At 45.5% G+C, this 14,012-nt stretch overlaps 1 protein-coding gene across 1 annotated transcript; it reads left to right on the forward strand.

Moving 5' to 3' along the window:
• Positions 1-2,513: 2,513 nt before the first annotated feature.
• On the forward strand, positions 2,514-12,341 carry ccn1l2 (cellular communication network factor 1, like 2). Its single transcript, XM_072681116.1, has 5 exons — positions 2,514-2,870; positions 6,128-6,341; positions 7,930-8,265; positions 9,059-9,258; positions 9,444-12,341. The coding sequence occupies exons 1-5, from the start codon at positions 2,817-2,819 to the stop codon at positions 9,747-9,749; spliced, it is 1,110 nt and encodes a 369-aa protein (XP_072537217.1). The 5' UTR covers positions 2,514-2,816; the 3' UTR covers positions 9,750-12,341.
• The last annotated feature ends 1,671 nt before the right edge of the window (positions 12,342-14,012 follow it).

Consider the following 14,012-nt stretch of genomic DNA (forward strand, 5'->3'; position numbering starts at 1 on the left):
GAATTCCGACCACCGTCCTACGCCCTCTGAACCGTCGGGAGCTTTAATGGGAGATGCACCTGAAGATGAAGAGGAGTCAGGCTGAGGGGACAACTCTGGTCATGCTGCTTACTACACACACACACACACACTTTTTACAAACTTTACAGCTAGGCCTTCAGTTTAGGCCCCACATTTTAAAACCCACCCCTAAAATAATGCTCATTTTTGACCATTGCTGTTTTTGACCAAGATCTGATGGCATTCAGCCACAGGAGCATCAATGAGGTCAGGTACTGATACTGGATGATCATTGTAGCGATGGGTGCACCTTTAAGGAGCACCAAAGTCCAAAATAAGAAGGGTGTCTACAAACTTTTGGACATGTAGTGTAGATCCAGTACATGTGGGAGGTGGGGTGGGCAAAGTATACAGTTTTTAGGGGGTGGGGGGGTGGGGGGGTGGGATAGCTTCAGGTTCTGATCTGACATGTTGTTTCATAACACGGTCTGACTGACAGGATGTGGCCGACGTTGAGAAGATCGGACACATCAGGCTCTCGTCACGTTCTTCCTGGGGTCCTCCTGCTCAGAAGGTGCTCCGTTCCTGTTCTGGGCGTTGGTAAGGCTGACCCGAGGCCCGGACTGACCCCTGCCCCGAACTCCGAGAAATCACCTTTCAAGTGCTGCGGAGTTGACAATGGGAATGTTTGGTTTTTCCTCTGAAAACATGGGAACGGACGGGGCTTTCCTGGAACATGGCCTGCCATGAGGAAAAGCTTGCAGGGAGTTCTGCAGCCGGACAGGAAAACCTCACAGCAGAAGGTGTGTGAGGATAGCGCAGCATGTGTGTGTTTTCGTGTGTATGGAGAACGTGTGGAGTTGTTTATGGGGGTTTTCTTCTGGACCTGCATCAGAGCTTCCTATTACAAAGGAAAAGCACTCACAGAGCGGAGTTCCCTCCGCAGTTTTTCCACTATAACAACACACACACACACACTGTTGGACTCTACCCTGCTCTGATCAAGTTTCGATAAGCAACTTCTTTGTCAAATGATCAGGCCTTTTTTACTGCAGTGAAGCCATAGTCGCCCCGGTTTACTCACTGGGATTAGTTTATTTCTAGTACAGGCTCAGATATGGTCATTTTACTGACAGATAATATAAATATTAATGAACAGTAATGCATAGAAATATATCAATTCATATATGGCAGAAGGGTTTGACTAGTGTTTAATTTGCCAGATTTTTATATATTTATTTATTAAATTTTTTATACGATTTCCCCCTCATTTTCTCCCCAAGTTGGACACACACACGATGCCCCTGACACTAGTGAAGGCGGACCAACACATGCCCCCCTCTGACCCGCAGACATCAACGCCGGTCAGCACTGCAGCGGAGCGCTGTGGGGAGAGAGAGAGCGCCATCTAATCACCCTGGAGAGAGCAAGGCCAATTGTGCTCACTCAGGACCTGGCTGCTGATGGCTGGCAGCATGACCGGGATATAATGTGATTATACGGGTATGCGTAATCACAAGTGAATAATATATGATTAAATGTGAAGTAATCATATGCAAATATGTAATTCCTTGGGAATAATGGAGGATCACATGTGAATAATGTGATGATGTGAATATATGTGTTCTCGCAACCGTATGCCAATATTAAATGCAATCACATATGTAATCACATGGGAATATGTAATTGTGTGAATATGTACGTCACATGTGACCTTGTACAAACTAACTGTACTAAATCACATGTGACCAGTCCTTCATTTGTGGCCACATGTGATTTTGCTGTTATTATACAGTCATTTATCCCAAGATGAATCACTCAGAGACTACCACATGCTGTTCACGTGTGATCACATATGATTCATGGGTGATCACATTAGGCCACACAATCACATGTGCGATCACATTATTCAGAAGAACTTGACATTCAGCAAATGTGATCACATGTGAATGATATGTGACATGCAATTAGGGAGCCTTGTGAACAATGCCATTGCATGTGACTGATTCACATGTGATTATGTGGCCTAATGTGATCACCCATGAATCAGCATGTGGTCGTTTCTGAGTGATTCACTTACCTTGGGGTAAATGACTGTATAATAAACAGCAAAATCACATGTGTCCACAAACGAAGGACAGGCCACATGTGATTGTCATGTGATCTTTGTCGTCCAGTTATTTATCCCAAGATGAATATCCTCAGAGACCAATATAACAGTAGTGTATGTAGTAGTGTTGGCATACGGTCAGCATACAGGCTTACATTTTATCATGTCAAATATTTTAAGTACTTTGTAACATTTTTATTTACTGGATACCATTACACTTCACAATGAAGTGTGTGTGTGTGTGTGTGTGTTTGTGTGTTTGGTGTGTGTGCACATGCCTTTTACCCCTCTGCTTCCTTGCTCTCTGTGTGCTTATGTCAGAGGGGTCCTGTCCACCCCCTCTCCACCTCCCTTATAATTTGACCTGCTCCAGCTCTGATCCTCCATAAAGCTGAGCTGGGCTCTAGGAGCTACATACAAACACACACTCACACACACACACACACACACTCACTCACACACTCTGGCTCTCCTTGGATTTAACTCTGGATTTCTAACCTGTGACTCAATTCACTGACCGAGAGGTGAAAGAGGCCAAAGCGAAGACAAGCGGTCAGTCAGTGGACGCTCTGACTGCAGGGTTGCGGGCTCTTTTTTTTTTTTGGTGGTGGTGGATTCATACTTGGATTCTCAAATTTTATTTATTATTATTTGTAAAATAAATTACTAATCCTGCTGAGGAATTTATTCTGTGAGAACCGTCAGGATGGACACTAGTCTGGGCAGCGTTTTACTGCTGATTCTCTACACTGCTGGAAAAGTGAGTACACAGGATCTGCTGTTTGTAAAGTATTCATTCAAGTGTCACAGATTAACCATAGACCACCATTCAGACGGACTATATGGGGTATAAATATATGGCTACAACAGCCTTTTATATTGCAGTGATTACAGATCAAACACCAGACAATATATTTCATTTCATTGAAACTATTTTTTTTTTTTTAGCATTTTTAAGATCATTAGACAAACTTATCTGCAACCAAACTGGTTTAATTTGATTGAAACCCCACTCTTACTGGGGTGGTACCCTCAAGGGTGCATGTGTAGTACCTTTAGATTAGTGTATAATTGGAACTGTATTGAGTAATACCTTATTCTGCTGTAAGTGGCACTGTCTCCACACACCATCCAGGCTCTTCATTGTATGTATAATAAGCAAGTGTCCCAATACTTTTGTCCATATAGTGTGTGTGTCTATATATATAGCAAGTATACATATATATAAAGTAATTATTAAAGAAAACTGGTAAAGAAAGTCATGTTGATTAAACATCGGCTGGATGTTTTTAAACCTATACAGCTACATTTTAATAGTAACGGAAATTGAAACTAGCCTATAATATAATGTCTGTCGTGTTATGTGATATTCTGCTGCACAGTTTTAGCCTCGTCATTTTGACATAATTCAAATTTAAAAAAAAAATTTGTGTTCTTTGACTACAAAACCCAGCATGCACTATGGAAACAAGTCATGCCGATATCTAGGAATTCCTCTACGGCAATAAAAAGAATCCTGAATGCTAACGTAACCGCTGACGTAGATGCTAATTAATACTTACCTCCTTCTGTGTTCACAAAGCCCGCCCTCAAACATCCACCCCAAAGTATACGCAGGGTTTTATTACTTCAGGACATTAGAAGGGCTTTTTCCTAGTATTTCCTTAAAGCTGGAGAATCTCACTCTAAGCCAAAAAAGCTAATATCGCTATAGGAGGAGAGTGTGTAGCTATGGGAACATTTTTCTTTGGGACCACAATGCCCCTTTAATTCTGTTGCTACAAACAATGGACAGGTTTCCATTCAAACCTTCCACATGTTTAGTGCAATTACAAAATGTCAACAGGAAATATTTTTTCTCGCCTAGCCCAGCATTGCTACCGCAGTGTTAGCATCCCTGCTGCAGCGTTAACATCCCAACATCGCTAGTCGCATTTCTACCTTAGTGGTACCATTCCTATCACAGTGTTAGCATTGCTACCACAGCGTTAATATTGCTACCGCGGTGTTAGCATCACTACTGCAGCGTTACAATTGCTACCACACTGGCTACCGGCCTCGTCCAGCATCACTACCACGGTGTTGGCATCTTTAACGCAGCCGTAGCATCCCTACCTCAGTGGTACCATTCCTACCACAGTGTTAGCATTCCTACCACAGTGTTAGCATTGCTACCACAGTGTTAGCATCACTACTGCAGCGTTACAATTGCTACCACACTGGCTGCCGGCCTCGTCCAGCATCACTACCACAGTGTTGGCATCCTTACCGCAGCGTCAGCATCCCTACCTTGGTGATACCATTCCTACCACAGTGTTAGCATACCTACCACAGTGTTAGCATTCCTACCACAGGGTTAGCATACCTACCACAGTGTTAGCATTCCTACCACAGTGTTAGCATTCCTACCACAGTGTTAGCATACCTACCACAGTGTTAGCATTCCTACCACAGGGTTAGCATACCTACCACAGTGTTAGCATTCCTACCACAGTGTTAGCATTCCTACCACAGGGTTAGCATTGCTACCGCCGTGTTAGCATCGCTACTGCAGCGTTACAATTGCTATCACTCTGGCTGCCAGCCTCGTCCAGCATTACTACCACATGGTTGGCATCCTTACTGCAGCGTCAGCATCCCTACCTTGGTGATACCATTCCTACCACAGTGTTAGCATTGCTACTGCAGCATTAGCATCAGCATCAGCATCGCTATCACTCTGGCTGCCAGAATAGCTTCCACACCAGCCGTTGGCCTTGCCCAGCATCGCTACCACCGCATTAGCATCGCTAACCCATTCATAGTAGATTCTGCAACAGAGCAGCCCCAGCCCAGGACATTTCCATCTCCATACCCCACAGTTGGAATGAGGTTCTTGGGCTTGCGCCACATGTCTTCTGTTTTTGTGGGGTGTCCTAATTTTTTCTGTATATCTGTGATACCCTGAGTGATGCTGATTCCCTATCTGATTCAGTGAATAAGGGCAGACGCGTCTTTGGCTGGATGGAGGCAAAAGCTCATCCTTGGCTTACCCCTCAACATGAAAACACCCTTTATGATAAATTGGCCTGGGTGCACACTCGCGTCCAGCACTTCTCTCAGACGTATTCGCTTTGAGCTTTGAGCGAAAGCACACTCAGCTCACAGCTGTGTTGCTTCATGTCCCGGGGGAGAACAGAGGCTTTATCTGTCATGATGGAGCTGTCAACTTTCCATCCAAGAAGAAGATGAAAGTTTCCCACTCCATCCAACTGCAGCATCGTGCCAAAAACATGTAATCGCATATGGAAACGTATAAATCTGCACTTCTTCACCACAGCTAAGGTTCCTACACCTCCAACTCGTCGCTGCTGGGTTATGATCTTTAAGCATCATGGCCTCTAAATAGCCTCTGTGTACTAAATTACCTGCAAAGATGTTAATCTGGTCCATATCTGATGTTCTGAATCCATTGAAATCAGAATCAGAATATTATGACCTAATAGTGGGAATCACCAGCCATGGCTCGGATGACACTAGCGAGACTATACTGTGGTATGGACTGTATTAGGGTGATGGAAGGCGTTCATTATCGAGGTCAGCTGCTCCACAGCTCCATCAGAATATTATGACCACCCTTGGTTTGGAATAAACTCGGCTGGGGTCGTCACAGATGCCACATGACAGGGTTTGATGCAGGTATAAATAAGCGAGCACACCAGTCAGTTGTAGCAGATTTGGCTGATATACCCCACACCACTAGCCCACGCCTGGCATTCGGTAGCATGTTTATCTGCTCCAGCAAGTCCTATTCTATTGGCAGTACATCTCTACAGGGACTGCACAAGCTATGTCAGCAACTTAAAGAGGCTGAAAAGGGGTGTCCACAAACATTTGGACACATTGTATATCAATGCTCAACGAGCTCAGTATAGTGTGTAATGTTGTCTTTAGTTCTGGTGATCTCCCTACATTATGTCATTGTGAGCTGTTGCTTCCTCTTTCCCTTCCTCCCTCCCCTCCGCCGTGGTTTCCCAGGTGGCGGGTGGCTGTTCCGGGCCGTGTTCCTGCCCCCCATCTCCTCCATCCTGTCCGCTGGGAGTGAGCTGGGTGCTGGACGAGTGCGGCTGCTGTAAGGTGTGTGCACAGCAGTTTAACCAGGAGTGTGGCCCAGCGAAACCCTGTGACCACATCAAGGGCCTGCGCTGCCACCTAGGGGCCGGAGGAGACCCGCAACGCGGCCTGTGCAGAGGTGAGGCTGGATGGCATGTTCGAAAAGGGTTCTGGCATATGTGTAGATGTCTGTTCTGTAGGAGATTTAGGCCAAAACATAAGTGCATAGTTCTAGGAAGAGCATTTTATTTGATTATAACATTAAAACATTCATTAAATCAGTGCAGAAAGGTTCTGAAGTAGAAGATCATTTGTTAAACTGGGTGTATTTTGAGTAGCTTGAGTATTTACTGTCTGTATGTTCACTGTATACTGCGTAGCTTAATAGTAATAGGCCCAGAGTCCCAAAGATTAGTGCTGTCCCTGCTCAAACACACCTACCAACCCTACTAACTAACTGTAGAGCTGAATCCGGTGAATTTGAACAGAAGTACTGAAAGAGGAAACCTTTTAATTTTGGTTTATGAGGTTAAGATTGTATGAATTTACATTCATTTTAATGTGATTTGCATTACTGACCTCTGAGCAGGATGGCCCAGCTCTGAAGGCCCAAAACTGAGGGCATTCTAATGTTAGCCCAACCATTTCTCCCCCACTGGCTCTGAATAATCCAGTAAAAGAAAGAGAAAGAGCACACACAGTCAGTCAGGAGACTCAATTTTTATCATCTTTCTGTGATTTTACTCTTCATAGTAACCAAATGAGCTATCTTGCTAATCACTAAGCTTGCTCCTCAGCTGCCCCAGACTACCCCAACATATATACACTCCCTAAAACGCATTGGGCCACACTGTACTGTAATGTGTATGTCATTATCTGACAAATCACTTGCTTACTTTTATTACTTTTGCTTACTTTTATTACTTTTATTAGTTTTTGGGCCTCTTTAGAGCTGGGTGAACCCTTTTCAGAGGTCAGTGCAGTCAGAGCAGCAGCGCTATTGGTAGTTTAAACCTTAATTAATATAATCTTAACCTCATAAACCAAAATTAATAGTTTAAACACTCTCCCAGTCAAAGCCTTCACAATAAGCATACACTCGGTGTCCAGCTCTGGTGCGAGGAAGCCCTAGTCTGGCACAGTATGGTGATATTTTGTCCCTGCTCAAACACACGTGATTTAGCTCTACAGTTACTTAGTTAGTTAGTAATCTGTGGGACTCTGGGACCCTTATTATTAAGCTATCCAGTATACAGTGGATATACAGGCCGCTAAGATAGATCTTCAGCAGAGCACAACTAGTTGGCTCCAAGCTCTGAGCTGAGCACAGCTCCACACAGAGATCCACCATAGCTCCACTGTTTTGCTGTGACTGGGTGTGGAGCACTGTGCTCTCACCTGAATACAGCTATTGTATGATATTTTTTACTGTTTTATTAAATTAAGCTAATGTTAGCTTGGTAACTGCACCCAACTGAAGGAGCTTTTAGTGACCAGGCCTCCGGTTCAACCCCGGTCATGCCTATTTTGCAAGGCAACACAAATTGCATCTGTCTTGTGTGACTGTGGTTTAAGATTAGGGTTAAAATAATGTCATGCCAATATACTGTATACATATACTACATAAGGACCATAGTATTATATATAGGTACATACTGCACAGTATCTCTGACCCCATGTCCAGCCATTGTCTAAAAACATGTGCGTTTGTGTGTGTTACCCCTCAGCCGACGCTCAGGGACGCCCATGCGAGTTCGGCGGCCATGTGTTCCAGCACGGTGAGGACTTCCAGCCCAGTTGTGAGCACCAGTGCAGCTGCATGGACGGCGTGGTGGGCTGCATGCCCCTCTGCCCCCACCACCTACCCCTACCCGTCCGCCGCTGCGCCAACCCCCGGCTGCACACCCCTCCAGGGCACTGCTGCCAGGAGTGGGTGTGCGATGATGACAACCGCATCAGCGAAGACCCCCACGACTCCTCAACTCCACACCTCCACACCAACCACATCAGCAAACTGCTGGAGGTGCCCAGCGGCCATCAGGCCATAGGAGACACATTCCAAGGTGAATTTGAAACTTGTTCAGGCCACAAATGTCAAAGACCAGGGGAAATAACACCTGTATGGAAATGCTAATTTCTGCTAGCCCTACTATGGGATTCTAATAGTATGTTAGCGCAAAGCTAAAAGCAGGGCACTTCAACATATGTGGCTCTTGACACACCTGATTCAGGTAATCAGATAAGTAACAAGCCTTTCTTGAGTTGAAGGCAGTGTGTCAGGGCAGGACACCACTACAATGTGCAGGGTAGGGGGTTCTCCAGGCCCAGGGTTTGGAACCACTGGCCTAGAAGGCCCTCAGGTGGGAAACTGGTTAAAACACATCCACCACATGTCCAAATCTTTGTGGACACCCCTTCTAATAAATGCATTTAGCTATTTTAAGTTGCACCCACTGCTGACACAGATTGTCTAGTCCCTGTAGAGTAGAACTGCCAATAGAATAGGACTCCCTGGAGCAGATAAATAAATAAAAAAACAGCATTGAGCTGTGGAGCAGTGGGAGAACTGTGTTCTCTGAAATGATGGTTTGTGCTCCATCCAATACTTTTGGGATGAGTTGGGGTTCATCTAACATCCTGACTTCTCTAATGCTCTTGTCGCTGAATGCAATCAAAATCCTCACAGCAATTCTCCCCCAAAACCTAGTAAACTGTAATATAAACTGTGCACCAACAGATGAGCTATTAAAAAGAGTGTCTAACTGTGGAGGAGCTCCAAGGAAGGGGTTTCTAATAAAGTGGCCTATATAAGATCTCTATGTTTAAACTGAAGATGTGTCCTTGTGTCCCATGCAGAGTGGCTGTCTCTTCCCGTGTCTCGAGTGCCCTACCCTTCTTCCAAGTGCTTCTCACAGACCACAGAGTGGACCCAGTGCTCCGCCTCCTGTGGCTTTGGCATCTCCAGCCGCGTGACCAACAGCAACCCAGGCTGCAAGCTTGTCCGAGAGAGGCGCTTGTGCCAGGTCCGAGAGTGTGACGTCACTTCAGCCGTCAGGGTGAGGATACTAAAGATCACTGAAGCCTTTCAAAGGATCCACATATTAGAAATTGGCAAAAACAGTGGTTCCCAACCCTGGTTCTGCAGGGCCTCCCTGTTGATCCTCTCCCAGCACACCTGATCCAGTTAATGAGGTAGTTCCTGAGTTCCTGTCTAACCTGTGTCCTGTTTGTGCTTGTGCAGAAAGGGAAGAAATGCAGACGGACGGTGAGGCCCCACGAGCCCGAGCAGATTACTTTCGGCGGCTGCAGCACAGTCCGGCGTTACCGGCCGCGGACGTGCGGCTCCTGCGTGGACGGGCGGTGCTGCAGGCCCTCAGAGACCCGCACGGTGCGGCTGCGCTTTCACTGCTCTGATGGAGAGAGCCTCATGCGCAGCGTCATGTGGATCCAGCGCTGCCGCTGCCACAAGAGCTACTGTAGCACGGACAGAGACCGCTCCGCTCCAGCGGTCAGCCTGCACAACGACATACACACCTTCTCGCCCTGATGTCACACACACAGTCCTGAAACCTGAAATGGACCTGATTCTTCCCCTTATTCGAAATGTAATCGATCAGCCGAGGTTTTGCACTGAAGCTACGAGGCTAATGTAGCCTGCTAGATAGTTAGCATCATTAGAACTGCACTCCTAAATCATGACACAGCCACAACATTAGTACTACCTGCCTAATATTGTATTGAGTAGATTCCCCTTATGCCGGCACAACAGATCTGACCCACTGAGGCATGGCCTCCACAAGACCTCTGAAGGTGTCCTGTGGTATCAGGCAGCAAAATGTTAGCAGCAGATTCTTTAAGTCCTGTAAGTGGTGAGGTGTGGCCCTCTTGGCAATGTGGCCCCATGCAATCTACTATGTGAAATGCTGGTACAGCTGTTCTACTGTAGCCAGCTGTGGGCCAGAACTGGGCTGTGACTTCTTTGCTAGCCTCGTAGCGCCACTGTAAAACTACAGAAGCAAATTTCGGCTGATCAACTACATCTGAAGTTAGGACAAAACATGTACATGGTGTACATCCGATTTGAGTTGAGTGGTCAGCAGGACTGGAGGTCCACTCGTTCCACCACCCTAAAAATCCCACAGCTCCCCATCTCCGTAACTCCAGCTGGACCAGTGTCCAGACCGAGAGCTTGAACTTGACGCTTCAGCCGCCTTACAAAGGGGATCATCTTCCCCTGCTTACCTTCAGCCTCCCTGGGACTGTGCTCAGGTTGGCCTGCATCCATTGAAGATCGCCTGAGGCTTGCTTTCTGCTGGACCCATGCTGAATGTGACCAGCCCTTGAGATCTCTGAATATTCTTGCTGTTGATCTGCTGGACATGTGGATGCCATGTTCATTCAGAAGTCTCAACTGGGCTTCTACGGTGTGCATGCCTTGGGACCACCAAAGTTAGATCGGGTTTTATTTATTATGCTTATTATTCTTACTTTTCTGATATGAATTAGGGATGGGACGGTATATCGGTTTACTATGATATCAGTGATTTTGATTAATTGCTGAATGTTTATATTAATTAGGAACCCTCAGAGGCTTGTCTAGGCCTTCAGAGAACTTCTAATGATTTCCAAGATTTAAAAAATACATAATTTTTATTTTTTTTAATTGATAAGTATTATTGTAATACCTAATTAATTACTTTGGGGAATTCAATCAAAATTTAAAATTGCTCCACACCAAGAATTTGCTCACAGTGGGGTGAATGATACCAGTCGTCTGCAAAGTTAAATATATTTAAAAGCTACACAGAAACTATATAAACAACAACAAATACAGTATACTGACTCACTTTTTAAGACACTTTTTGCCAGTTTTTGGCCAAAAAATATTACATTTTTAAAAAATCCATTCATAGTGGAGGGATACGTACAGGGAGTAGTGAGGAAAAATAGTGCCCCCTGTAGTTCAAATAGATCCACTGTTTGTTTTACCATCTTCAACATTACATATGAAGCTCAGAAGACTCATTTAGATGCTTTAGGTTTCACTACTGATGGTTTTGGACAGCAAATCAAATATATTTGTCATGTTTGTGTGTATTTTATAGTCACACCTGGTTCCATTCACCCCCACTGTAAAGAAATCTGAGCGAGGTTTTCTACAAAGAAACCACCAAACCACTCTGGTTCACGGGTGGCCGTGTTTGGGTTCCAACGTACAACTCGAGGGCTGAGTTATGAGGAAATTTTGAAAGATTCTTGGAATTCCCCTTTAAATTTTGATTCCTTCCCTGCTACCCTGGTACTTAGCCGCAAACAGCGACAATATGTGACGTATTGTACCTTTTTAAGTGTCCGTGCTGAATCCGGACTGGCCTACAACCTTTCACGTGCCCCAGCATTAGCTTTGCGCTAACATTCCATCAGAAACCCCTTAAGTGAGTTAGCAGGAATTAGCACAATTGTGAAGGGAGATTTCGATTAGTGCTTACTGTTCAGTGTATAACATTGTAAACATCGCTGGGTATCGCTAAACCCGTCCCATCCTTAACGCAAACGACTTGCATGTATTTCTTCGGAAACAGCGACGTCCTATCGCAGTCGGTAGGCAAGAACTAAATGCACTGTAACCAAAGAACTGAGACCGTCACAGGTTATGGACACGCCTGTAGGCGCGAACTAGCCTTCCATAGAGCGCCCTCTATCTGAAACGTTATACCGAGACGTGCTGGATTCGGCAAGACGAAGTTATGCTAATGTAGCCTAGCATCTGTCCATTGTGTGCTGTGCTAAAGTGCTAAACTGTAGCTTTAATGTGTTCTTCAGAGTGTTCTGAAAGTGGTTTTACTGTATTTGTGAGTGAAAAGCAATATTAGGAACGACACTGTAACGTAGATAACGGTGGAGAGTGTATTAGCGGGATGTATAACCTATAAGCTTGCTTTCCCAGTGTGCAGTATACAGGCTTCACCGTCGGTGGAGTGGCCACTTGTTTTAAGAGATTGCTCCATTTTTCGGGGCGTGCTTCATGTTCTACGATGCTCTCGTATGTCACCAGAGTGAACAGCGTTTGTGTATTTACGGTCTCTGCTGTGGAAGAGTTTGACCGAAAGTCAAATATAATAGCTATATAAACTTTCAATGGGAATGCATTCCTTTCTTTTTTCACAGTATGACAAAAGTTTTGGGACACACCTCCTAATCATTGAATCCAGGCGTTTGATTCAGTCCCTTTGCCACCACAGGTGTATACAATCAAGGGTCTGTCTTTACACACATGCTAGTGAAAGAATGGGTGGTTCTGAAGAGCTCACTGACCTCCAGTGTGGTTCTGTAATAGGAACCACCATGGAGGAGGACAACAAGACCATGCTGACATGCTCTGAGATCCTCTTCTTTCAGCCAAGAACAGAAAGCTGAGGCTGCAGTGGCTCAGCACAGCCTGGACAAAAGTATTGGGACACACCTCTTAATCATTGAATCCAGATGTTCCAGATTCAGTTCCACAGCCACCACAGGTGCATAAAAGCCCAAGCCCATAGCCATGCAATCTGCCTTTACACACATACTAGTAAAAGAATGCGTGGTTCTGAAGAGCTCACTGAACAAGACCATGCTGACGTCCTCTGAGATCCTCTTCTTTTAGCCAAGAACAGAAAGCTGAGGCTGCAGTGGCTCAGCACAGGCTCACCAGCCGTGGACAACTGACGACTGGAGAAATGTAGCCTGGACAAAAGTATTGGGTGTATAAAAACCCCTAACCATGCAATCTGCCTTTACACACATACAAGTGAAAGAATGGGAGGTCCTAAAGAGCTCACTGAACTCCAGCGTGGTTCTGTATGTAATAGAAGCCACCACTGCACCAACAACAAGTCCGCTGGTGAAATTTCTTCCCTCCTAGATCTTCCACCATCCCAAAAAAGGGTCATGGGCACCTAAGGCTCACTTATGCGATCTATGGAGGCACCACCTCACAACTCACAAGACTCGAAGGATCTGCTGCTGACACTAGCCTTGACGCCAGACACCACAGGATGCCTTCAGAGGTCTTGTGAAGTCTGTGCTGGTGGCGGCACAAGGGGAACCTATTCCATATTAGGCAGGTGGTGCTAATGTTATGGCTGATCGGAGGGTAAGCCAACTTCCTGTAACACTGTGGTAAAGAAGTGTGCTGTGACTTGTGTGTTGTGCGTCTGTGTGTGCATGGAGTACATGAACAGGAATTTGTGGTGGAGGGGGGTGACCGTAGAGGTGGGTATGGAATTTAGGAGGAGTGTGTGATGTTTGCACTGCGGCTCGTATAGGAAGAAAAGCGGGTGTTTTGGTCATTTGGTCAATCGTGCGGCAGCAGTGCCATACAGCAGAAGCCTCCAGTGAGCGGCAGTTCTGTCGATGGAGAGGTCAACAGAAAATGACCAGACTGAAGCTTGGAGCTGACAGAAAGTTGCTGACCATGTGCAGCACTTCATGACCACAATTCACCCATCTTCTAACGGCGTCTTCGAGCATGAAGTGGTCTCAAACTGCTTTTATGAACATGACAGTGACTTCAGTGATCTTCCTTTGCTGGTTCTTCCCGGTCGCCAATTCTCAATCCAGTAGGACCAAGGCCGGCCCAAGCCTTTATGGGGCCCTAAGCAGATTTTCATTTGCCCCCCCATACCACCACTTCAGCACCAGACGCTTCATCATTCCATAGGCTACACTGTGTGTGTGACGTCCCCACTATCATTAGCATTATTTGTAATTACAGTGTATCACAAAAGTGAGTACACCCCTCACATTTCTGCAGATATTTAAGTATATCTTT

This window comes from Salminus brasiliensis, chromosome 6, assembly GCF_030463535.1.
Source record: "Salminus brasiliensis chromosome 6, fSalBra1.hap2, whole genome shotgun sequence".
NCBI lineage: Eukaryota > Metazoa > Chordata > Actinopteri > Characiformes > Bryconidae > Salminus > Salminus brasiliensis.

Bases quoted from the DNA above. Each gene is read 5' to 3' on its own strand.
- ccn1l2 (XM_072681116.1), top strand. From the start codon at position 2,817: ATGGACACTAGTCTGGGCAGCGTTTTACTGCTGATTCTCTACACTGCT. The intron at 2,871-6,127 runs GTGAGTACACAG...GTGGTTTCCCAG, and splicing joins TTCTCTACACTGCTGGAAAA to GTGGCGGGTGGCTGTTCCGG. The intron at 9,259-9,443 runs GTGAGGATACTA...GTGCTTGTGCAG, and splicing joins ACGTCACTTCAGCCGTCAGG to AAAGGGAAGAAATGCAGACG.